This window comes from Aulostomus chinensis, chromosome 9 (genome assembly GCF_037954235.1).
Source record: "Aulostomus chinensis isolate RoL2024-O1b breed Wild chromosome 9, RoL_Achi_v1.0, whole genome shotgun sequence".
Lineage (NCBI taxonomy): Eukaryota > Metazoa > Chordata > Actinopteri > Syngnathiformes > Aulostomidae > Aulostomus > Aulostomus chinensis.
Window position 1 is genome coordinate 23,123,446 of NC_141328.1, and position 27,971 is coordinate 23,151,416.

General features: G+C 42.3%; 2 protein-coding genes across 6 annotated transcripts; one reads left to right on the forward strand and one right to left on the reverse strand.

The window, feature by feature from the left end:
- Window positions 1-21,855, forward strand: nadka (NAD kinase a). 4 transcript variants are annotated; one of them, XR_015117917.1, is made up of 13 exons: window positions 1-156; window positions 794-967; window positions 3,366-3,449; window positions 14,289-14,418; window positions 14,659-14,767; window positions 14,849-14,934; window positions 15,018-15,120; window positions 15,258-15,400; window positions 16,527-16,626; window positions 17,100-17,257; window positions 17,517-17,599; window positions 18,000-18,336; window positions 20,707-21,855. XR_015117917.1 is itself a non-coding variant. In XM_086214325.1 (12 exons), exons 2-12 carry the CDS (start codon window positions 819-821, stop codon window positions 18,145-18,147), a joined length of 1,293 nt encoding a protein of 430 aa, XP_086070451.1. In that variant the 5' UTR covers window positions 1-156; window positions 794-818; the 3' UTR covers window positions 18,148-21,853. The 4 variants fall into 4 exon arrangements, 2 of the variants coding, with proteins under 2 accessions (XP_086070451.1, XP_086070452.1); XR_015117916.1 differs by having other exon boundaries at window positions 18,000-20,912; window positions 21,269-21,852; XM_086214325.1 differs by having other exon boundaries at window positions 18,000-21,853.
- LOC147256391 (uncharacterized) lies at window positions 20,031-27,676 on the reverse strand. 2 transcript variants are annotated; one of them, XM_086214328.1, is made up of 9 exons: window positions 27,509-27,676; window positions 26,289-26,385; window positions 25,996-26,170; window positions 24,807-24,952; window positions 23,377-23,553; window positions 22,553-22,669; window positions 22,367-22,453; window positions 20,694-20,841; window positions 20,031-20,489 (listed from the first exon to the last, which is right to left on the reverse strand). In XM_086214328.1, the coding sequence occupies exons 1-9, from the start codon at window positions 27,520-27,522 to the stop codon at window positions 20,470-20,472; spliced, it is 981 nt and encodes a 326-aa protein (XP_086070454.1). In that variant the 5' UTR covers window positions 27,523-27,676; the 3' UTR covers window positions 20,031-20,469. The 2 variants fall into 2 exon arrangements, with proteins under 2 accessions (XP_086070454.1, XP_086070453.1); XM_086214327.1 differs by having other exon boundaries at window positions 20,031-20,502.
- Between the last annotated feature and the right edge of the window lie 295 nt (window positions 27,677-27,971).

The window sequence follows — 27,971 nt, forward strand, 5'->3', positions numbered from 1 at the left end:
AGGACGTGATGAGCCGACTGTTGACAGTTCCCCTGTAAAAAAAAAAAAAATATGGTGAAACGTTATTATCTAATGAATTAAGGCGAGGCTTTGACCCTTCGGCCGCTTGCTGTCCCCCTAAATTACTTCGTCCAGTCCAACGTTGTGGGAACAAAGGTAATGTTGGTGTCAGAAATGAATGATAATAACGCGTTGTGTTGAATGTGCCGCATAGGTCGCTAACTAGCTAGCTTAGTTAGCTAGCCCACTCACTCGCAGTGGCTACCTACTTCACGGGCATGTCATTGTCTCAAACTTTAATCTAGTTTTTTTGACTCGTGGAAAATAAATGAAACATCAGCAGCCTGCAGCTTATTATTCCTCAGTATGTAACGGCATTTCCAGCTGACCGACTTAACTCACATGATGCTACATAATGAAAGCCTGTCGTTAATTCATGTGACCTGTTAATGTGTAGAGTTCGTACTCTTATTTAAGCGTCGCAGAATGAAAAAAAAAAACGCTCTTTGCTCCCTATTATGCTTTTGCACGTCTATAGTTATTGTTTTTTTTATCAGCTTATTTGGTGACATCAGTTACACTGTTTTTTAAATGTTAAAATTGAGATGGAACGCGAGGCTACTTATTATTAAGGTGTGTCTGGTTTGTGTGACTGTCCACTTTTTCAACATGATTTGAAGCAATGTCTGATTGGATCAGGGGAGGCTGTGAGTCCCTCAAGTTATTATGACAAATTAATGTTATTAAATAATTATAAACCCTAACCTCATGAATAACTGATGTGACCTGCCAGGTCCCTTGTGGCCTCTCTGTGTGACATGGATGTTGGAGAAGAGGTTCGGGTGGAAGCTGTCCCATACTGCTGCTCCACCTTTGATGGAGGGGAAGTGGCAAGCCGCAGCCTGGTTCGACGCAACAGGAAGACCCGCAGCCTGAGCACCTCCTCGGCCAGCTCGTCTGAATACAGGTAAACGTTCAGCCACAGTTCATAATGTGTGTTTTGAAATGAATTAATCTACACACACCTGTTGTCATCCTGTACTACACATTAAACCTGTGAGAGCAAAAAGTGAATTTACATACATTTATGTGGTACAAACATGATGAAATTTGGCTTTGTTTGGCATTTGTTCCGCCTGAACATATCTAGGTGTTCCAGGTTTTCATGTTTTAATTTAACAGGGCACTTTGACACAACTCCCTGAGTGTGGGCTGTGGAGTATTTACACAAATAGCTAACCCAGTTGCGTTAGACACATTTTAGGAACAAGCTTGTAAAATAGTATCTGTTGCACCACCCCAGACATTTGAGAAATGTCCGCAATCCTTTGACTCATTACAAATGACTTAAAAGAAGCTCAACATTTCAGCGCCTGAGATGTTTTTCCTACTGTGTAGGTCACGCGTGTCAAGTTTGTTTGTGTTCTGGCAACAGTATCTGGAGTTCCTCGTAGGGGGGGAAAGGCAAAGGTTTGTCTTCCCCTACTCTGAAAACCCACACCAAAGCTGCTTTATTATTGATGGGGAAGTGAGCCCTCATCCTGAGATCACACACATCTGAGATGTTGAAAATTCACTCCCACAGTTGTTCTGAATTTAGCAATGACACTTCTCATTTGTGACATGTGAAAGAAAATCATTGTGATGAAACAGATAATATGAAAGATGTTTACGAGTGTGAACTCAGAGTTTCTGTCTAAATTTAAGGCTAAATAGTTTCTTGAAAAAAAACTAAAGCAAACAAACAACAACAACAAAAAAAGCCTAGATTCCTGGAGTGGCCATAGAGGGAAAACAAATTTGTGAGCATAGAGGGAGAAAGATACATTTAGTTCACAAGCACTTAATAGTTCAATGTAGTTATTTGAGACCATGAGATATAACTTTTTCCCAGAATGTATTTATTTTTAGTGATTTAACTTTTTCCCCTCAAGTTAATTAATTTTGACAAGGAGAATTAACTTGATTAAAAAAATATGAAATGAATAGTTATAACTTGGGGCCTCAAAAGTAAATTGAGAGAATAAGTTGTAGCTCCTGGTTCACTATTTTGTCACTCCGCAGCTCCATTAAAAACACACATGAACTGAACTGGTTCTTCCGACTGAAAGGTTCTTATGTGTTAACTTAAAATCCTGAAATCTTGTGGGGGGTTAAGTCTTGTATTTATCCACTCAGGCTTGTTTAGTTGCGCTGAAGTCATTAATTCAAAATGTGTTGTGAAGTTGCCCCATTGTATGTCTCTGTTGTGTCAAGATTCATGGTTGATGGTGTAATGTCACTCGATGAAAGTTTTAAAAACAAGATGATTGATGAGGTAAAAAAGACACTCGATATCGTTACTTTTTGTCAGAATTATGTTGAAGTACATTGTGGTGCTGCACAGTTAATCAAATCTAAATCGTGATGTTAGCCTGAGCAATTTTATAGCTGGGAAAAAAACAACAGTACTGCATAAATGCTGATTTATAATTATTTTCTGTTGTTGCTATTTATTTGACTAAAACATTGTTCAGCATGTATCACTGTAGCTGATGATTTTCCATGATCTAGAAACTGGCTGCTGTTGTTGGTAATCGAAAACAATGCGCAAAAACTGGTTGTAGAGCTGCAAAACAAGTGGTAACTCCATACTTGCGACACCTTCCACGTGTCATTCAGTGTTGACTCGGAAGTATATGTAAATGCAGGGTTAAGAGCAGTTAAACAGCAGAGAGGAGCAAATTCAGAGTGCAAACAGGAGTTGTTGTTTGAGTGATGTGAGATGGCACAAAGGTCTCTGTAGTTCCAGGCTGCCATCTTTTATTGCACCACCGGTGTTCAATGTCACTGACCTTTCACCACAATAAAATCATATTGTTTCAACAAAGTCTCGCACACAGTTGTTGTAGTATTTTTTATTTTGCTCATAACTCGGGAGAAGATAAAAGCCACTGTAAGTGTTCATGGTTGTTAAACGTTTTGGGATTCAAGTTTATCAGTGACTGATACCGCAGGATTTGCTTCTGTGAAGCTCATTATCAACATTTCACAAGTCAATGTTGAAATTAGCCCAGAAATGTAAAAGTCATTGGGTGAAGTGTTCAGCATGGGTGGTCACAGATGGCTGCACAATCAAGCGTGTTTTTACCTGATTGTGTTTTCTCATAGTTCTGACAGTTGCTTTAGTTCCACTTCCCTTTTTTTCCTTTATTAAAGAAATGAAAGTGTCCATTGAAATTTGACATACAGTTAATACCCATTTAGAAATGTCAGAATTTTAGAGACCAGCTGCAACGAACAAGAGCAACCATTTTCATCTCTTACATACCAAGGCTGACGCCATTGCTAAAAGCTTGTTGTGTTTTTGTCATGCTCTCTTACAGGAGGACTCAGTCACTACATGGACCAAGCCCTGTGACCACATTCGGCCCAAAGGCATGCATGCTTCAGAATCCACATGCAGTAATGTAAGTCAACAGGAACAAAGTTTTTGCATCAAGTGTAGCGTTTTTAGCCTTGTTATTTAACTGTCATGAGTCGCATTAGCATAGTAGTGTTAGTTCAGTGCTCTTCCTTTTAGATCTGGCTGGTTTAGATCTAATAAAAAAAAAAAAAAACAACTCTTGAAATCATTTCCTTTATTTGTAGCTGCACAGATTTGATCCTTACTATTTTAGCAGAGCCCATAGCCGAGTGACTGTGCTCATTTATATCATCAAACCCTCTGTTCAAACCCTCTGTTCTGTTTCCCAAACTGCACAAGAGGGGAAGTTAAAAAAATCTCTTGTATGCTGCAACACAGTGTTGAAAAGAAATGAACCAATTTCACCTGAAACAACACTAGTTGAAGCTGGCCAGTACAGCTGGCTGCCAACAGATGGGGTTGCTTTTTCAGATAGATACCGATATATAACTCCATCTGGGTGCAGCCTTTCAGACCTATTCTTTGTGTGCTAAATATAAACCCGACAGCGAGACGTGATTCCAGACAAACTCAGAACACAGAGCTGATTCCTAACTACTTCTGTGCCGTTTACCATGTCTTCACTAAGTTAGAATAGAATTTGGTTAACAAGAATACAGCAATGATGGGAGACGGTGCTCAGGGAACCTCGTTTCCTGGTAGTTAGTGATTATCAACTGAGTCATTCAGTCAACACTTAATATGTGAAGAGACTAAAATGGGTAGAAACTAGCATAAAACTCAAAAGTGCTGAGCATCGTGGTGCTGGTGGGCCACACAATTCATGGATATTTAATCAAAATCTTAATGTATCCAACTTCAGATTCTGTTTTTGAATTAAATATTATGGTGCTGGAGAGATGTCCTGCCTGCACGTCATCTTCGCTGTGTGATAATGCCAACAAAAACCACTACATAATCATTTTAGTGGGCTTCCCAATAGAATTAGAAAAATTAAGTGAAAATGACATGATATCGTAAATTGTATCATAATTGCAGTGTTCCTGAAAATAATGGCATTCGACACAGCTGTATGTAACAGGGGTATCTTATTTTCCCCTGGGTATTAACTGTGCCACTGTGGAACACGCCACACAGATCTATGGGGTACGGTCCTCCTTAGAAGGTGATTTATGAGTGGTTTTCAGCCTAGTGAATGGCATCTTCCTCTTAAACATTGTGTGAAAAATGTCAGGCACATGCTTGTTTAATATATGTTGATTCATCGCCTCAGGTGAGATTGTGAAACTGGTGATGTCTGTTATTGTGATTTAAAATAATAAGCCTTGTCGCGTTCCAGCCAGAAAGGTCGTTTTTATGATCAGCCTAAATTCAAACGGCTCCAACACAAAACCCCGCCAGTGCCGCCTTCACAAAGCACCCAAATTTTGGCTTTAAGCCTGTCGAGCAGTGTTGTTTCCTTATTAAAATGCATTGCAGAATTATCAGAACCGCTCTGACACATCCTCAGCTGAAGCTGAGCTGAACACAAAGTTACTGTTCGTGTTTAATTGCTTTACAGAGAAAGTAGCAAGAGTTCATGCTGGTGATGCATTCACCTGCAGCTGCTAGAACACAGACATTCATGAGTTAGTGATTAAAGATCCAGTTTTTTTCTGACTGTTGGCCTCTTGATGCCCTCAGTCAGAGAACTGGCTGCCAGCACTGTTTGTTTTAAGTTGCATTAATTGAGGGATTAGCCTCTTCAAGAGAAAAGCTGCTCGACCGGTTAAAAGTAGTAAAACCAAGCTATATTTATGCTAAAATCAGCAGCTATAGTAGAATGTGTTTGACCTGTTTCCACAGTGGAATACAGCCAGTGGGCTCTCACTCCTGCAGCAATGGAAAATATGTTTTACCACAAAAGATCAAAGTAACAGGTTCGCTTCCAGATGGAGAAGTTGAGGATTCATTCTTTCATTCATTCATTTTGTGGAAGGTTGTGGTTGCGGTACTGTTAAAGGTTGATGGTCCCACAGCTAGCTTGATTTATCTGTCTTTCTTTTTGTGCTGATTGTTTTGATGCACTTACACACTCTGAAACAGATCGGAATAATGATCCAGTGGTGTCAGTTAAGAGCCACCTTTGAACAAGAACATATTTTTACAGAAACAGCTAGTCTTTCTCATTGAAAAGCAGGTCTTGTACGAAGAAATATTTCAGTTTTAGCTTCCTCATGAGCAAATTAACATGAGGTTTTAAAAGGAAACTATCAATTAGATCACCCAGGTATGTAGACACTCACCTAGTTCAGTATTCTCAACCTTCCAAGTGGTGATGAATGGTCCAGATTTTTCATGGAATTGGAGAAAGTCACACGCTGAGTTACTTTGAGTGTTCAAAACCAGCTTTAATCTTAAAAAATAAGGTTCCAGATGATCAGCAGCAGTAGCTTTTTTAGGGTGTGGTGTGATGAGGGCTCAGTGCACATCAACGACATAATAGGTTTTAGAGGTCAACCAATATGGGTTTTTCTAAAGCCGATGCCGACACCGATATTTAGAAGTCAGAGTCAGCCGATGGCCGATATGAGCTGCCGATTTTTTTGGGCCGATTTTTAGGGCCGATATGCTATCGTATTGTCCTTAATTGGCATGCTAAAATATCATACTAATAAGAGGACGCACAACACTTATAAACTTAACACGATTTATTGAAAATTGAACATTAAAAAAAATAAACATATGAAATACCGGTAAATATAAAATAAATAAATACAAAATATAATATAAACTTAACACGATTTATTGAAAATTGAACATCAAAAAAATAAACATATGAAATACCGGTAAATATAAAATAAATAAATACAAAATATAATATAAACTTAACACGATTTATTGAAAATTGAACATCAAAAAAAATAAACATATGAAATACCGGTAAATATAAAATAAATAAATCCCAAATAAATAAATACCAACTCTCCTAAATATTCAGTATATAACCAACATAGGAATGAATATGAATTAAAAAAATATATTAGTGCTGCAAACACACTTGTAACAAAGGAACATGACAAAAGCAGTTAAACTTAAAACTTGTTTACATTATTTCACAGTCACAGTTTGGCATGTTTTATGCTTCTCAATACTGCCAGTTTAAGAAACGCAGGTTGTCATGCAGGAAACACAACTGTTCAGCATGCTCGCCCTTAAGGCGGCTCTTTTTTTCGTCATAAATGTTACGGTAGTTTCCCGGCCAAAACGGGAGACTTGACAGCTATGAGCTAGCAACGTTTCATTTTGAGCAGAAAATGCTATTTGTTTTTACTTTCGCTAAATGAAGCAACAGATTACAACTTATAATGAGAGCAAATATATGACTTTAGGACATTGGAATATAAGAATTGAAGCCTTACCTGTTGGCCCTCTGGTTCTGAATGAACAGCGCTGCGCTGGGTCGTAAATAGCTGCCCGCAGATGTGCCTGACTGAAAATTGGCGCGACCAAATTAAATAATCGGCCGATGCCGATTTACTAAAAAATAGCAAAAATCGTCCGATTTAATCGGCCGGCCGATCGATCGGTCGACCATTAATAGGTTTGGAACAAAGCCCAAATGATCATATAAGGTTAGTGATGATTGAAGAAACTGAGAACAGTGGTGTTCAAACACGGAACCAGCAGCAATAATACGCTCATTGAAACATTCCAGCATGGCAGAGTAGTTGTAATCATGTTGATATGTCTCACCCTGGGACGTCCCATTCCAGCAGGTCACCAGGTCTCTTCCTGGTCTTTGTGTTAAAGATTTTGTGACTTGACAGTTCTCTCATTCATATGCGGTGATGTTTTAACATTTTAACTGGAATCTATCTAGCTTTTCTCCTTTATATCTTATGTAATCATATTTCTACAATCTTCATGCAACAAAAATGTCTTCTTTTGTTTACTCCTCTGTCCTCTTTGCCATGATAAAGATTTTGAAGAATGACACTGTGATATTTACAGCCCCAAAAACATTCCTGATTGTGCAAGTCATCCCCCATGTTGAACTTTTCCAATGTAGCCTTAGTAACTGCCACAAGTCGCCTGAGCCCTTAAAGTAAATATATTTTATTTGATTGCAACTACAGTAGCTGATTAAGTGTATCAGCTGAACCCCGTAAAGCCTGAACTTTTTTTGCAGTAAAAACTATTTTGTATGTTCCTTATATGTCACATAACAATGAGGAACCTTTTGCTTTGTTTAGCTCATTGTTTGCTTCCTAGCAGCTTTGTTTTTCATCATGGTTGGTGAGAACAGTCTCTGTCTGTGCCTGTGCCGTACTCGGTGTGCCCTTTGCTGGGTGTCCAATGTAGGGAATTGATCAGTTCTTTCTGACATCAAGAGGCACACGAGAGGTTGGCCTTTTTCAGGGAGGTGGTTCTCCTTCCTCTGGAGAGGGTGGTCACTTTAGTTTGATTGTCATAGAAATTGAGAGAAAAGCACCAAGAGCAACCTGAAACTTCAGCCTCAGTATTTGCTGGTTGTGCTAATACTGGTTCCATGCATTGATTCCTGCTGCTGTGACTGTGTGTCTCCAAAAATACATGTTACATGTTCAGGATCTGATGTTGAACATGTAGAGTGCAGATCCCGGAGTTTCAAACCCTCCCGTAAACGTGTGTTTCAACAATGGCTGATCTGGGAATCATTATGTGGGTTTTGGATGTCTGATCCCAGTGTTTCATGTCGTTTTGTTATGTCATCACACAATGATCCTGTTGTCCTAGTTTACTCACAAATCTGTCTCATCCACCATGTTGCAGCCTCTTACACTGTTCATTCAGACTCTGCTTATGTAGTACATTCTTCTGTCTTTCAAGCTCTCCACCAGTTAAAGTGACGTTAAATAGCTGTGTGTAAAAACCTTGTGATTGAGGTTATTTTCAGTACATCTCCAATGGCGCCAACATCAGATTTCACTTGGTCTGGATTTTCTGGCCCTTGGCAAATGCTAGTCATAAAGACAGCCAATTTGTCCTGCGTGTCCGCACGTCCTGAACACACACTTGTGAGCTTAGGCTGGCATGTGGACTCGATAGGCAACAGTGATTTCAACTACAGACATTTGTAAAGACTCTTGAATGCAGTTTTCCTAACCAAGGCTTGAGTTTCCTAAGTGTCTTCCAAAGTGCTTTGTCTCCATCTGCCAATAGGCTGGTGGCTGGGCATCTCCACTAACCTTGTGTATGCATACATCTAAAATTTGCTCTGCTTCGTTGGCAACAGCTGTTACTTTTTTCTTTCTGCACACTGTACAAATTGTTTATTATATAGGTCCCAATTTATATGTCACAAAGTCTTAGAAATACTTGTGTAGTGTACAGACCAGCCTCCTCAGAGTTTACCTCAGCACTTTTAGCAAATTCAAATCTAAAGGTTCGATTTTTCTTCTCCATTTATACTCGTACTTCCTTGTCACTTTGCTCTTGGGTAAATGTTTTGTTATTGTTGTTGGTTCCTGACCTTCTGGGCTTGTCACCGTCATTTTCTGACTCATCCACATCACTACCATGAGTTTTCCTGAGGTCATACCCTTTGTAGTAGGAGTCCTTTCCTCATCCCCCTTCCTACTCCTCCTGCTGGTTGTCATCATCTTTTCCTAACTGCTTCATGTAACTTGAATCACCATCCGTAATAATGGTTCTCCACTGCACTGCAGTCTCTTGCTCATTTCTTCTTTACGTTGGTCATTTTTAGTCAAATCAGTGCGCAAAAGAAGAATTATCAGCAAGTCAACCATGGCAAAATCAAACTAGTCAATATCAACTGTGATAGCAAGTAACATAAAAAAATTGAAGGTAGGCTGTAAATATCTGGACTTTGCTTAAACCTCAGATTTGCACCAAAGAATCTTATTTTATGGTTTGGCAGAGATGATCATATTACGCCTCATACGTCATTCTTCTATCAAATGTTTTTGTTTGCTGTTAGCATCTCACCATGAATTTTTCCATTCTGCATATTCCATCTTCTTGTATTTTTTTATCTTTAAACATATTTTTCGGTATTTTGGATATTAAATTTTGCTTGTGGTATCCAAACTTGCATCATGCTTCCAGGCTTTCAATCAGATATTCTATCTCTGTCGCAGGCCCCTCTGACCAGCTCCTGTCCTCCACAAACCAGGGCCTTATATGGACGGGAGCCAGTCCGCCAGCTCTGATCTTTAGGATTCATTTCAGTGAACCAGAATGTGACCAAAACAGAATCCTGGTGTTTCTCTGGTGAAGTCGTTCCTTTTTCTAATGAATTCATGCAGGCCTTAGGTCATCACTTAGAGCAGTGAAATTCCTTCAGTTTTCAAGCAGATTTCTGAGCATTTTGAGCCAAAATCCACAGCTATCTGCTATTATTGGCTGCAGTATTGTTCATGATATGCTCAACCTTGACTGAAGCTCCAGCTGATGAAAAATAACCTCAAAGCAAATATTCTGGCCTCACCATCAGTACCGTATTTTCCGCACTATAAGGCGCACCCTCAATGAATGGCCTATTTTAAAACTTTTTTCATATATAGGGCGCACGGCATTATAAGGCGCATAGAATCTTAACGACTGTAGTGGCTGGGGTTGCGTTATGCATCCACTAGATGGAGCTGCGCTAAAGGGAACGTCAACAAAACAGTCAGATAAGTCAGTCAGTCAAACTTTATTCGTAGAATACAAACCAACGTTCTGACAACTCCGTTCACTCCCAAAACAAGTTAGTGCATTCACAAACGGGGAGGTGAACTTTTCCCTGATTCAGTAAACACGTAAAAGAAACAGTCAGTAAATCAAACGCTAGTGCAACCACAATATAGTAACTCTCGAAATAGTGCAAATAACAATATCTAAATAACTCAACGTTGTCCAAACGTTAATGTCCATATTCACAATATCTCCCAAGCCTCGTTCAGTTGTAAACATGTGAAAGAAACACGTAAAGCTCACTCTTTCAGTTCATTCCTCATCCACGAATCCATCGAATTCTTCCTCTTCAGTGTCCGAGTTGAACAGTTGGGCGAGTACGGCATCCAACGTGCCCGGTTCTGTCTCGTCAAAGTCGTCATTATCCGAGTCAGTGTTACTGTTGTTGTCTGGCAGTTCAGTGACGATACCGTTTTTACCGCCGTTACTTCGGCGACACCCCCTGACTACAGTAGCCATAATGAACCAATACTGATCCACACATAAGGCGCATCGGATTATAAGGCGCACTGTCGGTTTTTGAGAAAATTCAAGGTTTTTGGGTGCGCCTTATAGTGCGGAAAATACGGTATTTTCTTTTTTGGTGCTGCTTTTACACCAAACAGAACTTATAGAATTATGACTTCTTAGATCCTACAACACAAATTTCCACATGGTGTTGGGAGATTGTGTTTTTGCTCAATTCAAAGTTTCTAGAGTAGAGTGTGATCACGTAGAGAGAGGAAGCAGCTCTGCCAAAAATAAACCCAAACATATTTTAAAATCTTTTTTTTTAAATATGCCTATAAGGATTTTCCACTTAAACAACAACAACAACAACAACAAAAAACCTTACCCATTTAACTCGAGGTGTAAAAGGATTTATAGCCGCTGTTCGTGGTTTATAGTGATTAAATTGTATTTTTATTGTTACAGCAGTACACATTATTATATATCACCTGTCATTAGAGTGGATTAATTGCTTCTTAGAAGACCGGCATCATAGTTGTGATTCATTTCACCCCACCTGTTGAATGAGGAAAGCCCTTCCCTGAAATGGGCGTGCTCAGCCCAGCAGAGTAGGCGGGGGCTGAGATGAAGTCAACCTTAAGATGAGTGAGAGCTTTAAATCAGCAGCAGAATGCAGCAAGAAGGTTTAGTGTTAAGTCCTCTCTGGGACAAAAATAGCATTAGTGCATCTAGCTGGAGGTGTTGTTAGTTGATCACTGAGGCCGGCCGCGGTGCATGGAGACACTCTCAGCTGCCTCACTCAGCCTCTCAGACAGCCGGCTGGCAGCTGACTCACTGCTTTACCACAAGAAGTGAACTTTTTTCTGCCTCTCTGCAATGTGCAATTTTGGAGGAAGTAGTTGCTAGAGGTAGAATGAGTTGTTTTGTCAGAACGGGCCACCTGGACAGAGCCCCGTTCTCCAGCTGAGTCGACCTGAAGCAGCATCCTTGTTATATGTGTACAACCATGAAGTTCAACCAGTGCGTACTGCAGGACATTCCTGGAAACCACAACGAGAACAAAGTGTGGAAATGGTGAGACCAGTTTTTAGCATCTTCCTTGTCTCGTTTTCAACATGTGTGCTGGGGTGAAATATTAACTGACCCCACAGGGCAGCACATGGATTATTGGCCACCACATGGTCACAGACCTTCACTGCAGTGAGCTAATATTAAACTGATGTAACAGCAGAGACTTGCTGCAAATGTTTAGGCAAAATGGAATATTGCTTTTAGTCATGACAGAAAACTTGAGTGTTTCGGTTTGAAGTGATATGGATATTTGAAGCTGGTCAAAGTTTAGGAAGTGTGTGTGTGGTCAAAGTTTAGGAAGTGTGTGTGTGTGTGTGTGTGTGTGTGTGTGTGTGTGTGTTGTCACAGACTGGCTGATGAAGCAGTGTGACCCCATGGTTAGGAGGGTGCGCTGGTGCTGAATGAAAGAGGAGGGTTTTGGTAGGGATGCTTTGAGGTGGGCAGAGAGAAACTGACCATGAATAGATCACAGCTCATCCCCTCTTCAGATGCTAATGAGGCTCAGCTTTGTGTCCTCTGTCCGTAGTGGAAACCTGGTCTGCACAGCTTTGTATTCCTACTCGTCTGTATTTGGGGGATTTTCATGAATGTTTAATCAGAATCTGTTACGACTGTAGGCTGGTAAGAGAACCAGCTTTGTACTGTTACAGTGTGGAGGCAGAATTTAAACTTAAAGTTGTGCCACTTTAGAAAATGGACCACAACAGTGGCAGCTGTACCTGTACACGCTGTTCCCCTTCCCCATCCAAATCAATGGTCGGACCAGGTTCTCTAAGTTCCAGCAGCCTGACAGTGGCCTTGGAAGGCAGCTGCTGTATGCTGGTTGTTGTAGTATTGCCACCTCATCATGAGCCCTTTTTCTCTGTTTCCTCACTTCGTGGAACATCTGCCCTGAACACACAGTTTTAGGAAAATACCCCTGTCTAGTGTAGAGATAAATGCTACCTTTCTCATCACCTGTACAATTTCAGGGCTTTAGTTTGAGGTGTTCGGTTGCATGATATTGTTTGGCGTTCCTGATACTTAAGCTCGAGGAATGGGATGTGTTATAATGGTGTTTGTGCTGCATGACTTTGCTCACTGAGTTTAATGAGAGCTGTTGTTTGTGCCGTGCTCTTGAATCTCAAATTATCCTCAGTATAAAGGGGTTTGCAGTTGTTTATTTATCTAAACTACTTCATAGCATCAGATCAGTTTGTTAGTTCAGATTACCAATAAAAATAAATTGACATAATTCCATATAGTTCCTGATTTCAACAAAGGGGTCTTATTATTCATTAATGGAATATAGCCCCTCGATCTTTGGACATTGCAGTTAGATCTGAAGTACTAGAAATACCTTAAGTCTCTATGTATCATGCACCGCTATGTAGTTGAGATACATCAGTTGTTTTTTATTTTTGCTGTTTTAAAAAAAATATCCGTATCACTTGCTTGTACTGGGGAGGTCCCATTTGAAAGGTGAACTTAATGCGGTGTCAGTCAGAGTAATGAAAGGTGGGTGAAAAGTTGTTGGAGCTGCTGATATGAATGTGGACAAACCACTCGTGGGATGTCCATCGTGACTATAAAAACCTGAAAAACCTCCAACTCAACATCACGGCCGGTTTTAACGTCAAACAACTTAATGGACGCTTGGAATAAATGATCAGTTTGATCTGGTTGTCCTTTAAGCTGCTTCAGATGAGAAACGGTCCCCTTATTCAGTCATTCGTCTTACTAAACGCTACTGTTTGGTACAGTCGGGCTTTGACTGGGCGTGAAATCACTATTCTGCACGTGTGATGGGCCTAAATGTCACAGAGTGATACAGATGCTGATGAAAGAGGAAAATGATAGTAAGGGTCAGAGTTTGTGGATGTGGATAGTCATGTAACCTCACCTGAAAATACGATTGATCATCTAAATGTTCAAAAAGTAAAGTTTTTCAGCTGCGTCTTTTATAAATGGTTGAAAAAAAGTTTCATAATTTGGTATTTAAAATGTCTCCCCACAGTTCATCTACGCGCTGTAGTGCTGTGTGTTTATGAATGAGCCCTCACGTAAATTATACAGCACTGTCCTCATGCTCTCCTCTGCTAAATGTAATGATGTCACCCCAGTAAATTCTTGTATATGAGTTGGACTCATCCTGTTTATCAGTATTTTCCTGCTATGCATAACACCGCTGTCGCTAATGAGCGCTGTCACCAACCACAGTCAACAGACTTACCAAATCATCCAAGACCCCTTGGCAGTTCCCAGTCTCGCTTAGTTTTCCATCTTATTTGGATATCTGGGAGCCAGCAGAGTTTCAGATCTCCATATCTCTTGTTTTCCTCTTCACATTTGGTTGGCCTCAGAATGAAAGATTTGTTAACACAGCTCTTTATTCTATTTTTCATCCATTGATTTTTCTGTAGTCGCACTGCTCATGTGGCTCTGTTACATTTTACAACGAGCTGAAAGTGTCCCAGAGTCACTATCCGAGGTCGTGTTAGCCCTGCAGACAACTCATGGGCGTCTAATTGGATCGGGCCAACGGTCCTGGCTGCAGACAGCATAGTAAACATATCTTACATCAGCTCAAGGACTCAGGGAATCCTCCTCAGCTGACCTCTGAGTGTGTTCTTCCATCCTTGTTGTGTTTGTGTGTGTTCAGGCACATCCAGGACCCCGCCAGCCAGAGACTGACGTGGAACAAGCCACCAAAAAGTGTCCTTGTCATCAAGAAGATCCGAGATGCCAGTCTGCTTCAGCCTTTCAAGGAGCTCTGCGTGTTCCTGACTGAGGTACGACGCTGACACACATCTGCCAGAACTTGTGTGCATCTTGTCACAGTTTGACGTCACTGCTGTCTGATAAACAAACTATATTTTTAATGACCTCGTAACCATTTTCCTGGTGTCTTGTAATCCGGTTAAACTGACCACATCTACTTTAACAATCCTGGTGTCAGTATGACTCAGGGACCTCACGTCCCCTCTTAAAGTGTCTTTTACTCATCTGTTGTCTCTCTGTGCTGGTTGTAGGTCAAAGACATGATTGTTTACGTGGAGAAGAAAGTTCTGGAGGACCCAGCCATCTCCGGGGATGAAAATTTCGGGGCCATTACAAAGAAGTTCTGCACTTTCAGAGAGGGTATGACAGCTTTGTTAGGATTCTAGGAATGCTGTGTTTGTGTCTTCTGTAAGATATTTAAACTGTCTCTGCGGTCCTCAGATCTCGATGACATCTCCAACCGTGTGGACTTCATCATCTGTCTGGGTGGAGATGGAACGCTGCTGTACGCGTCGTCTCTCTTCCAGGTATTCAGACTGCTGTTTCCTATGCAGCCTGTAGGTGTCTACAGCTTTACTGCTGTCAGCTAATCATCTTTGTTGACTTGTAGGAGAGTGTCCCACCTGTCATGGCTTTCCACCTCGGCTCCCTCGGCTTCCTTACACCATTCAAATTCGATACCTATCAGTCTCAGGTCACCCAAATTATTGAAGGTATTGTGCACTCAAACCTGTTTGTCAACCTCTGTCTTCCTACAGCTAACACGCCCTTTTAAGTGCTGTCTGACACCAAAATGTTGTGTTCCGGTTTTCATCCGCAGCCAAAACATTGTGTGCTTGTGTGTTTGTAGGTAACGCTGCCATCATCCTGCGCAGCCGCTTGAAAGTTCGGGTGCTCAAAGAGAACTGGGAGAAAAAGGCCAGAGTGGACGAAAAGGGCATTATTCTGACCAACGGGGACATGGAGACAAGTCGCAAATCTGTGCAGTACCAGGTAACGTCTGCACCTTAAAGAAGTACTTTTTACCACTTGGCAGGGTCCAAAGTGAGATCTCAGATCCCTGGTTTAATCCCCAAACTGGCAAGTAAATATTCAAACCAAAATAATGATTCAGTAAATGTCTGTGATGGTCTCATCTGAATGGAACTCCTGGAGACATCAACGTGGTCCAACTAGGTCTCCGGGGGCCTGATTGTGTTCTTTGTCTCTGCCATTACACTCCTGAACTGGGTCTCACTCTCTCCCCCCTGCGCTCTTTAATCAACACAGCACATCACACCTGCTGCACGTGAGAGTCCTGCTATTTTTCCTGTCACAGATGTAAATGAGCTAATTCAGGATGTGTTCAGGTGAACCTTGGGAACTCAGAAATGTATTCTTAAGGCCAGAAAGCTTGTTAAAAGGACAAAATTCTTCTTTTTCCCCTTTTATCAAAATAAATACACATGTCATTACTTGCTTTGTTGGGCTGGGCTGGAGTTTGGCCAGCAGAATTTTTTTATTATCTCCCAGTTAAAAATGTAAAACTCTTGGTGACGAGAAAACAACGGGGCAACATTTCGGTCCAAGCTGAAACAGCAGCACTTAACTTTGGGCCTCCCCTGCCATTGTGATGCCTCGCTTATTTACACAGAACCAAAAACGCCAGCTTGGATGCCTGAATGTATGTAGGATTGTGGTGTTACACATCTAGAGTGGGCTGTCCGCCGTCGTCCCCTCTCACACGGACTCAGATCCACCACGAACCCCTGGAACATTTGGACCTCCATTGTCTGCATTTGTAGACTGATGGCGAGGTGAACAAGGTCCACCATGTCAACACTAGAAGAGCGTGTCCTCGTCAGAACGACTCAGTGCTTGTGGGCTTTGAACCAGTTCTTAAAGAACAACCTGAGCCAGAACAGGGTGTGACAGCAGGTGTAAAGCTCACACTTACAGTTCTACTGGCACAGAGTCACGTTTGTGTCAGTGAATCATCTTTAGAATGTGTTTTTCTATCTGCTTGTGATTGATTGATTGAACTTATTTGACACTTCCATAATAATATAGCTTTACAGACCACATCATACAATATGTGCTCCCTCTGACATCACTATGTGACACCTGGGGTTTGTTCCAGGTACTGAACGAGGTGGTGGTGGACAGAGGACCCTCCTCCTATCTCTCCAACGTGGACCTTTTCCTGGATGGACACCTTATCACCACGGTGCAGGGAGATGGTGAGACAGCACAGATGTCAGCCTGTTCAGAGGTCGTGGAAAGTGGAAACAGTTTTGTGTGTGTGTGTGTGTGTGTGTGTGTGTGTGTGTGTGTGTGTGTGTGCACGCACGCGCAGAGTCAGGAGAGCGCTGTCATACATGTCAGAGCAAACAAATCAAGCATGCAAGACTATGACAGTCTGTAGTCAGCACGTTTCTAGATGGACACACAATTCAATACAAATACCATTTCGAAGTATTAGTATTTGTATGATTGTAGTCTTTCTGTCAAATATCTACTAGCAGATCTGAGGCCTTGTACATTTTTTTGGTGCCACAAGGGGGTTTTTAGTTTTACACTTAACATTTTTGGCAGCTTTATCATGAATTATTACTTCCAGTAACCTGAGTTGCCTCAGGGAAATGACTTGAAAACAATGAGCAGTCACCTGTGGGTCACAGTATTTATGAGTGAAATGTGTGTGTGTTTCCAGGTGTGATAGTATCCACACCCACAGGCAGCACAGCGTATGCAGTAGCAGCAGGAGCTTCCATGATCCATCCCAACGTCCCGGCCATCATGATCACGCCCATCTGCCCTCACTCGCTCTCCTTCAGGCCCATCGTGGTCCCTGCCGGCGTGGAGCTTAAGGTACCTCTACCCACTGAACGTGTTGAAGAAGTGGTTTAATTTTAATTTGCAGCGACATCATCTGGACGATGACAGAGGCTCTTTTTAAGATGTAAAGTTGGTCATTTTGTTCAAGGGGATCATTTGAAAGCCTTATATAAAGCCCTTAGCTTCATCTCACTTAAATCAGGAAGATGAACCTAAAGTCTTATGGAAAATTACATGATTTCAGAAAAAAACAAGCCCTAAGAAAAGGTGTGTTTCCTCTTGTGCTTTTCAGATAATGCTGTCCCGTGATGCCAGAAACACAGCCTGGGTGTCCTTTGACGGAAGAAAGCGACAGGAGATCTGCCACGGAGACAGGTTAGTCCACATACTGAGCGGGTTATCACACCTCAGACCTGGCAAACAAGCAGCACATAGACAGTAAGTCGAGTGAAGGGAGCCAAAACAAAGCTCACAGTGAGAGGATAATAAGTTTAGCAGCTGCCTGTTATGTAACCTTATCAACCTGCTTAGGGGGCTCCAGGCAAGGAGCGTCCCATCTTCCTTTATGTAAGCATGTAAAGATAATCGCCTTCCTGGTTCCTAAAATGTTGACGAAGAAGTCAACAAATACCCCAGAGTTGCCTCACAAGGAAGTCCTGCCACCTTCTACGATGTCATCACTTCTTCTTTTGTTCTAGTTCTTGGAAATACCTGGGCTTTTCTTTCCTCACCCTTTAAGGATTTTCCTTTTTGTCTTGTCCATCCCTTTTACCAGTATAACCATCACTACTTCCTGCTTCCCCGTTCCCTCCATCTGTTTCCGGGACCCGGTCAATGACTGGTTCGAGAGCCTGGCCCAGTGTTTACACTGGAACGTGAGGAAAAAGCAGAACTACCTCAGCTCAGAGGACGAAGAGTTCTGAGGAGGACTCCGGGATCTTCATGTCTCCTGCTAAGTTCTCTGGCTTTACCTCGACCTCTCTCTGTGCCATTTGGTCTTTTATGGATAGAAACTCCATTCAGAAAAGTTCAGCTACCATAGAGCAGCTGATGATTAACAGTGAGTCCAAGCAAAACCACGCCCAGCAAAGGAGATGGTGAGAATAAGAAATGTGAGTTTAACCGTGATAGTCTGAGACGCTAAAGAGAAGTTTGGAGTTTAAAAAAAGATACCACCTTCTTCAAATAATTGCCAGTCATTTTTTGACGATTTTTTTTCGTTTGTCTAAAGCAACTCCTTTTGATGTTTTGTCTCCAGTTTTTTGTATTTTCTGAAAAAAAAAATGACTAAGGCGATTATTTTAAGAAGGTGATGATATGCAACTTTAACGAGGAGTATGTGATATTTCCTCAAAAGGTGTAATCACATTAAAATAGTCGATTTTTCAATGGAAGTTTTGAATGACCCCACTCTTGACGCGTAGAAGTGTAAAACATTTTGTCATGTAATTACAAAGAATTGAAAAGATTATTAAGGATAATCTTGGACTAAAATGCACAAGGATCAGCGGTGGATTATTAGATTATTCCGGATGGTTGTTATCAGGTCCATTCCAGCACTTTTTTAACCTTTTTCGACGGATGGCAGGGACGCGTCTACTTTATAAGAGTTCTCTCAGAGGCGCTGAAGGCTGAGTTGCACGTTTGTGGAAAATTCTGAGGAACCTTTTCAAATTTCATGTTGATTAAAAACAAGTAAAATTGAAAATGTTAGCAGCAGATTCCAGTCCACCTTCTTAGCAGAGCTGTACAAACGGTGCCTTAAACACTGGTATCATTCACGTATGGAAGTATGTTCACAGTTTACATCATTTTTAAATTCACTAACTGTACAGACTTTCGATTGGTTGATTTTTCACCGCACCCGAGTGTTGACTGTAGCCGAGAAATCAACTCGATATGTAGAATGTTACATAGACTCTGATCTGCAGTCATGAGGTGGTGCATCATGTTCATTCCAGGCAAAGAAACAATTCAGATGTGTGTTCTTTTTTTAAAGAAAGTCTTCAAAGCCATAGCTAAACTACATATTAGTGGGCTTTAATGGTATGCAGGTGTGTGTGTGTGTGTGTGTGTGTGTGTGTGTGTGTTTCTGTTCAGTTTACAAGTTTGCCACTGCAGTCTTCACTGAATCCGACCGTATCGTTCAGATGTCGAAACATAATCGTCCAACCAGGATGAACAGAGGACCAACCCAGCTCTAAATGGCAATCATTCCTTTAACTTTGACTATATGTACATATATGATGCTTGAATAAGATGTATTTTGTAAAAAAAAAAAAAAAATCTATGTTTATTAACTGGTTTAGAATGTATCATTGCTTAAAATAAATCTATTTGGTACTTTTTTACATTAATAAGCTCTTCTGTTAAGTCAGTCTTTTTTTTAGTAGCAAAGATTCTGTTTTGTAACAGGTCAGAAAACTTTACAGGCAGTGGAAGTTAATTCAAGCACAACTTCAACAAGTCTCATTTGAAGATTAAGCATTTTAATGTCCAGATCGAACCAGTCTGTTAGTCCCTGTAAGGCAGGTTCAGCTGTAGTCTGGTGCTACAGTTTCCTGTGAGTGTGTGTGAGCCCTCACACCAGTCTGGACTCTGATTTCTCTTTTCTATGAAATGTTGTCAAGTGCTTTCCAGTTTTGTAACTGAAGTTCTCTCACTTTTGTGTCCACTCTTTGTTTCTAAAATCAATTCTGCTATTTTTCCTCCCAGACCACTTTAATAAAGAGAGAGTAAAACCTCCTGGAAGTGTGTATCCCCCCTGTTTGAGCAGCGGCGTCGCAGCAACAGACCCACACATCCCTTTGGTTTTCATATTTTATGAAACACGGACTGAAAAAAATCACATCAGTAATTCAAGTAAAAGTGCAGCAGGAAGTTAAAAAAAATACTACAAAAGGAGTAGTTGAGACAATGCCAATTGGAAGATACATGTTTTAAGAAAAACTTTTTTCAAAAAAAGTAGCCAGTAAACATCAGTTAATAAGAGGAAGGAAATATTCTCAATCTTCACACATCAGGAGGTAAAGTTATTAGAGTGGACATACAAATTTTAAAAAGCATCCAAGCTACAAATCATTCCGTGTAGCTGTGCTACGACACACGTTTGCATCTGAAAGTTATTTTACAACCAGTAGAGGCACAAGGATTTTGGCTGAAACCTTTAGTCAGGATAGTGGAGGAGTTTCTGAGTAATACAAATGTGGCGTGTTGGTCCCTCGACGTGCAGCTGGGACGTTAAATCACTTGGTGGGTGCAAACACTGCAAGGAAAACCTGAGGTTATTATTAGTATATTTGGATGTCTTAACACTTGGTAGCCAAAACAGACACACTCAAGGTCAGGAACACACATATTTAAAAGATGCTGTTAATATTTCTCTGGTGTGTGTGTGTGTGTGTGTGTGTGTGTGTGTGTGTGTGTGTGTGTGTGTGTGTGTGTGTGTGTGTGTGTGTGATCCACTCACTTCTCTCCCTGAGGCCTTGGCCGAAGCTGTTCACCAGTCTGACGAGGCTCCAGAATAAAACCACTTTAATCAGCAAGGAAATCAGAGCTCCGGTGACAGCTGCTGCCTCCAGCGTGTACGTGCTGTCTTGGAACCATTTCATTGCCACCTGAAATTGCACGGAACCGTCACTCCCCTGCAGGGGAACTCAACGAGAATGTACAGCATGATTAAATCCAGGTGATTAATGTCAGGCTCCATAAAGACAGAAAAAGAAGTTGGGTATGAGCTTCATCTGAGAGGATCTGCCTGCACACGCTCAGATGTCTCCTGAGAGGTTGTAGTGGTACTGTAAAAGGTTTCATAGAACAGGAACTGAGATACTACAGTTCTGGTACTTGCTCTTGTTAAAGTGGGATTTCTATGATTCAAATCCAAGAGTCTAAGTTGATGATGATGGTCACTGCTGACGACTGTGTGAAGGTCGCAGTCGCTGCCTTTAAGGTCACCAATTAATAAACCATATCGAGTTTCATTCGTAAAAAAGCTGTAGTTTCATTAAGTTTTTTTTGTTTTGTTTTGGTTTTTTTTGCCAGGTTATGTTTGCACCATGTACAGTTACTTCCTGGAATCTCCTTCTCTCCAGGAAGTGTTTTTCTCCGTATTTTGTCTTCTTTCAACGAACATAAAAAGACCAAAGCCACCAAAAACTGGTCCACCTGGTTCATTGTTACGGCTGCTGCCGCGCCCCCTCCTCAATCTAACCAATCGGCCTGGGAGTGGCAGCTTATGAATGAGTGAGAGTGTGGGGGCGTGTAGGGAGTGGACGCGGGAGAACGAAGATCGTCAGCCTGAATTGAGAGCTGCTGCGGAAGGCCGCCGCAGCCAATCTCCATCGAGATCCACCAGCCCTCCCCGAGTATAAAAAGGCCAAGGAGCGGCTGAGACGGGGCTTTCAGCAGAGCCTGCTATTAGTTAGCAATTTTCCTGTCTAGGTAGAAACTTGCGTAAATGGACCTTGGAGGTTTTGAGCATGGCTTATGTTTAGAGTTAATTATTTCTTATTTAGCTCTTTTTGCACTTGATTTAGTTTGTAAACCTTTTTAGGTTGCTGGTAATTTTGGTTTGCCCTTATTTTTGACCTCCTTTGTAAATTCATTTATCCTGCCTTAGTTAAATAAATAACTTTAAATTAAATCATTGAACAATCTGGTTTATTTCACCGTTGCTTCCCCTTTCCCTAGCCGAGCTGGTTGTAACATTCATGAAGAAGACAGCAACTCCATCTGAGTCCTTCCTTGTCATTTAATGAAAACTGGATCAGCAGGTCAGTTTTGGCACTCGGGCCTTCGTCAGTGTTGAATGCTGATGAAAGTTTTCATGACAGATTTTTTTAAAAAAGGACGAGTGCTGAATTCATGGTGGCTGTGGCTTCACAATCTGAAAATCGAACTCAGCGTGAGAGAAGAACGGTTACTTCTGGTAACTCCCAGGAGAGGTTTGTGTGTAGGAATCCTTTGATTTACCAATCACAAACCTGTGTTCGTTACCAGCCCTCAGAAGGTCAGTCAGCTCCACCTGCCAGCTTAGTGAGAGTGCAGGATCTTTCTCTTGTGTGCTGTTTGCTTGGTCTCACTCTGACCTTTGTGACCTCAGTGGTGGCTCTTCACCTGCCGTGTCTGAGTAAAACTCACCGTGTACATCAGATAAACGAAGAAGGCGGCTTGAGGAAGGTTCTGCACCATGAAGACCCAAACCAAGACTCTGGATTCCTTTAAAACCTGAGGAACAACTAACAGTTAGAGCTGATGTGATGCTCCTGTGGGCGCAATACTCAGATAGTTAGAACTCATCCTGGTGAAGGTTTTCTATCCACTCACTGCGACAGCCCCGACAGCAGAGGTCAGGCAGGCCCAGACCACGCCCACGCCCAGGATGATGCTGTTAGGGGTCGACATCGCAGAGTCGGACGTGGTGATCAGGATACACAAACACAACTGGAAAAGGTCACACAACACCATCAGCAGTCCACTCTTGTCACGCTTATCTTTGTTCCCTCTCTAATGAACTCGTGAAGCGTTCCACGTGGTGCTCGTCTCTTCTTCTGTGTTGCACTCCCTTATCAAGAAAATGGTTTAGCAGCTCTCACGTGTAAAACTTTGCCCTGAGGTCAGTACAACCCGTTCATCCTCCAGTCAAAGTGGATGTGAGTCAGACTAAACCACTAAAACACCCTTCAGGCGTTCACGCGACACAGCCTGGAAGCCAAACGCTGCCTGCCACGCCTGTCAGAGACACGCGGTCATCAGCTGCAGGTGCAGACATGCTCCCTGGAAGTGTTTCTAGGACACAATGACATCAGAAGGAAAACTGGGTCACAGCAGATCAACAATGACAGTCAGGGAGGGACTCCTATCCTTGATTAGCTCCTCCAGGAGAGTTTGTTTACACCTGCGTCTGCTTGTTTTGTCTGATGCTTGTTTCTACTGTGAGGTGAAGGGTTGAAGAACGCGCCCAGGAACGCCATCTACTACAAAGAGCCCAGTTTTTGGTCTCCGTTTCCAGTATTTGCACTCGGAGCGTTCTTCTGGGCTCTAGGTGTCAGTTTCACTACCAAGTTGATGAGCTTGAATGAACATTTTCATCTCAGTCCGGACTAAAAAAAACTATGCAATTCACTATTTGAAGATTACTCTGCAACTACCTGAGCCTGCAGGTCAAAGGTCACCATGGAGAAACAAAGGTTCAGCAGGTAGTACTGCTCCTGGAGGCTCTCCAAGGCCCCGCCCACACGGAACGCCATCATGTTCGGTCTCTGGATGAGCAGCGTGGCACACAAGATGTGGACCACCCCCAGACACATGATGCACACAAACCGGACCTGCAACACAAACAAGCACAAAGATGAGCGACACTCCGCAGTGATTGGCAGGTTTATTGCCTAAAAGGTGCTCACGCAGCTGCAGCATCAACGCTGTGCGCTGAAAGATCCTGTAGTTTGATCTTTGATCCCACGCCTGTGACAGAGTGACAATCAGGGAGATGAAAGTGTCTGTAGAAGCAGGCCACCGATCAACAAAACACACAGCCGTGTGTTGTCGTGTTGAGGTTCATGTCAGAGGCGAGTGAGGGACGCAGCCTCAGCAGGGTTTTCTCCTCATGTGCGAGATCAAATCTCACCATCAGTTATCGCTCACAGAGCAGGACAGGAAGAGAGTAGCAACACTGGCATCAGCCATGCAGCCATGTTGGTGATCTGTAGAATCATACGTGTGACAGGATGACAGATTAAGTTTGCCTTAACGTTCACGCCAACCACAAACACGGTGACACGTAACTCATGACGGCCGCATCAAGAGGCTGAAACAAGAACTAAACTGCTGCAGTGTGCAGTGATGGGATGTAACGAAGTACAAGTACTTTGTTACTGCACTCAAGTAGATTTTTCAGGTATCTGTTCCTCACTTTATTTTTCTGACAGCTTTTTACTTTTACTCTCTACATTTTAACATTAACACGTAACTGCTACGCAGTACTTCTGCTACTACAACTACACTGATGCCTGAGCAATGAATGTGTGTACCTTTACCACCTCTGCTACGAGTGTGAATCGCCGTGTCAGCGAGGTGTCCGTCTCTGCCAAAAAAACGTTGCCTCAAACCCTCTCATCACCCTCTACTCTGCAGGTTTGGCTCTGGATGCCGCCAGCGCGAACGATAAAATATGAAGCTACTGGTGATACTGTTGTGAACGGTGATCGCGTCGAGTCATCAGACGTGTGTTTGCCTGCTTCCCTCTCCTCGATCTTTGAAGTCAGGGATGCGAGAGCGTCACCTTTGACACACTTAGCTACTGACTTTTAATGTTTATCAGGGAGAAGAAGGAAAGACTCATGATTTTAAAAAAAGAGTAAGAAGAAATATTAAGAGAAGATTCATGATCAGAACTTCGATGACATCACATCAGATGAAGTCCAGCCACTCACATTCTTGTTTGTCTCATAAATGAGCTTGTGTCATTCACAATGCTGGAATTTTTTTTCCTCTTTAGCTGAATTTATTTTATGATTAAAGTAATTTATTCCTCAGCTATGCGTCAGTGTGTCTCTGCGTCCACTAGAGGGCGGCAGCGTACCAGCAGCTCCTGCTTGTCCTTGAAGTCCAGGACGGAGAAGTTGACCACTGATCGAACCATGACCACCAGCACGCTGAGCACAAACTTGACCAGCTCTTGTCGGTTCTCCTGCAGAACGCCACGGACGATGTAGTAGATGCAGAACACTGCAGGACGTTGGATACACCCCATTATTTCCAAACATTTTACATTCGTGGCTTGTTCACTCGTCCACTCCATCATCTCTACATCCATTCATCCATCCATCCGTTGTCTTCCGCTTATTCCTATTAAGGGTCACGGGGGGGCTGGAGCCTATCCCAGCGTCTACGGGCGAGAGGCAGGGTTCACCCTGGACAGGTCACCAGTCCATCACAGGACCAACACACATAGACAGACAACCATTCGCACTCACAGTCACACCTACGGTCAATTTAGAGTATCAATCAGCCTCGTCCCCTCTTGATGTCTTTGGACTGTGGGAGGAAGCTGGAGTACCAGAGAGAACCCACACAGGAACAGGGTCATCTCTACATACTTTTAGGAATTTATATACACATGTGATTTATATTCCGTTAACAAAAACTGTATATAGAGGAGGATTACCAAAAAGGACCCAAACTAAGATGACAATCTGAAGGATTAATAACTTGTATTTCTCAGCAGTAAAGAAGTTCTGTGCATGCTGGAAAAGCTGCAGCTATTTCAGCAGGGCCGCCTCACGCTATCAGGGTCAGCCAGAGTTTCTCACAAAATGGAGTCAAGACACGTTCAGATTTTCCCGCTGCAGGATTCAACACACTGGAAGCCTTTGTCCCCTCAGTGCTGTGGAATCTGGAAGTGCATCTTTAGAAGTTGAGTAAATCACTGAAGAACAAACATCGGCACTAAAATGATCAGCCGATTAACTGATGAGCCCACAGAAACTACATTTACGGGCTCTTTAGATTTTCACACCGATTCCAGTTTGCTTCATGGAATATTTTCAGGTTTCAAATGAGAAAACGTGACAGCGTTGAGTTTAACAGCAGAACGATGCAGCAAAACTCTCCAAACGTCACTATCCAGCCAGTTTCCATCACATGATTACATCAGGAAAACTTCTTCTTTTTACTATCAGCTTGACTGATTCAAATGAATTACTTCCTTAAAGTGCTGACAGGAAGCAGGCGTGGCCCTGCTGATGGGGTGGGGGTGGGGGGGCACTCACAGATTCCCACCAGCTGAATGAGAGAGACGGTGAAGTTGTCCTCGCCGGAGACGTCTTTGTCCATGCGCTGCTTGTAGATGCTGGACAGGGTGAGGCCGAGCAGCGCCAGCAGAGACGCGATGGTGAAGCAGAAGTAGAGCTTCAGCAGGCAGGACAGCTCGGACCAGGACTTTATCTGAAGGGGGGGGGGGGGGGCAAGAGGACCAAGACTGTGAATTAACACGAGGCAGTAAAAAGCAGTAGAGTCAGTTGATCTGAAGTGCTGCAGCATAAGAAAGGAGGGATCATCTCACCGGTCCACATGGTGTTGGGATCAGTTCCTGGTGTCTCGGTCTCAGGTTTGGAGACAGAGGATCTGGACCCTCCCGGGCCGGGTTGCCCAACAGTGGACTGCAGCATCAGATACATATGAACACATTCAACATTGATGCAGTTTCTTCCTTAAAAAAAAAAAAAATCTCTATGTGGATAACAAGCAAAATAATCAGTGATAAGAAACGATTGCAATATATTCATCATTGAAAGTACCTTTCAAAGAGCAGGTATGACGAAAAAGATAATTACTGGAATCCTAAAATAGAATTGAATGCATTTACTTTTCAAAAAGGACTATCAATCGAGGTATCCAGAAAAATCACAAAATGGCAAAGTGCAAAGTGCACATTGAAAGAGAGAAACAAAAAAGGTGTAAGGCATGAACAGAGAGCATTCGTCATAACCACGGCCTCCAGATGTTCCAGCGGACAGAACATCAGCATGTGGACCTCGGAGAAAACTGCAAAAAAGACCATTCACACTGTTCTACACCAACAGACATCCACGACTCTATTACTGCGTCATCAACGTGCGGACCAAACCAAACAAATGAGTAAAAAAAAACTGTGGATATTCACATCGTTTGCTGTATAGTAACTGTTTGTATTGCAAACAAAATTGAATATTAGAAGTTGAGTCAATCGGTGGATGGGAAATTACTCATGACTTTAGAGACCACGTGACCTTTGTTGGTTATTTCGAGTGTAGATTCGTGCACCTTCGAATGAACCAGTCCATTCAGGGAACCACCTGGCTAACTCATGTCTCCCTACAGCCATCATAATAACAACAATAACATCATCATAATAATAATGATGATCATAATAATAATGATTATAAGACAAATGCAGGCCGCACGTGCCTGCTGGGGCTCATTCGGGTCCCTAAGAGTTGATAAAAACCTCATTAACAAGTCTGTTTTGGTTGTTTTCAGTCACGTCTCCATCTCTCTTCTTATAAGTCTTATCGGGTTCAGACCTCAACTTTAACCTGAAGAAGCTAAAACATGAACCGGTCCCGACAGCCCCCCCCCCCCCCCCCTCTCGTAGAACCAGCTGTTGTTTGGTTATTCTATTATTTGACCTCTAACATGATCACAACGCCTTCGAATTGAGGAAGTTGCCAGAGTTTGTCACTTTCTTTTCTTTTCTTTTTAATGGCCGACCCCAAAACAAACTGTTATTCGTCTGTTACTTACCTAATCTCGTCCATTTCCACCCGGACAAGACTGCTGGGCCCGCACCTCAGTCCCTCACATCCTCCCTCATTGACACCCCAGATGTGAAAAACTCATTTACTTTCGTTCATATCAACAGGAACTGCTGGCCAACCCTCTTCTTCTACGGTCTTCGCATTCGCCTCTGTTATTTTCGTTGCTGGTGAACGACGCTGCCCCCTAGAGGATCACAGCCAAATGATTCCATGAAAGTGAGTCTCCAGAGTTTGTTGAGAATGTTTGTTGTTGAATCAATTATTAATCCCTCTCTCGAAATAATACTTTTAATGTGGAGTCCTCTAGTGGTCACAGTAGGGAAATTCCCATTAAACCCAATAAAAATGTAACCAGCCGCCAAGATTTTTTTTTAAATGAAACACTAGTGGAAGTTTAAAAGAATTCGTTTTCTGTTTTTTTTTTTTTAGGTTTGTGGTGCAGTAATGAA

Coding starts and splice junctions, on each gene's coding strand:
- nadka (XM_086214325.1), top strand. CDS start 819: ATGGATGTTGGAGAAGAGGTTCGGGTGGAAGCTGTCCCATACTGCTGC. Junction 14,768..14,848: donor GTTCTGCACTTTCAGAGAGG/GTATGACAGCTT, acceptor TGCGGTCCTCAG/ATCTCGATGACATCTCCAAC. Junction 14,935..15,017: donor ACGCGTCGTCTCTCTTCCAG/GTATTCAGACTG, acceptor GTTGACTTGTAG/GAGAGTGTCCCACCTGTCAT.
- LOC147256391 (XM_086214327.1), bottom strand. Junction 23,554..24,806: donor AGGACAAGCAGGAGCTGCTG/GTACGCTGCCGC, acceptor TTTGTGTTGCAG/GTCCGGTTTGTGTGCATCAT. Junction 22,454..22,552: donor CTGCTGTCGGGGCTGTCGCA/GTGAGTGGATAG, acceptor GTTGTTCCTCAG/GTTTTAAAGGAATCCAGAGT.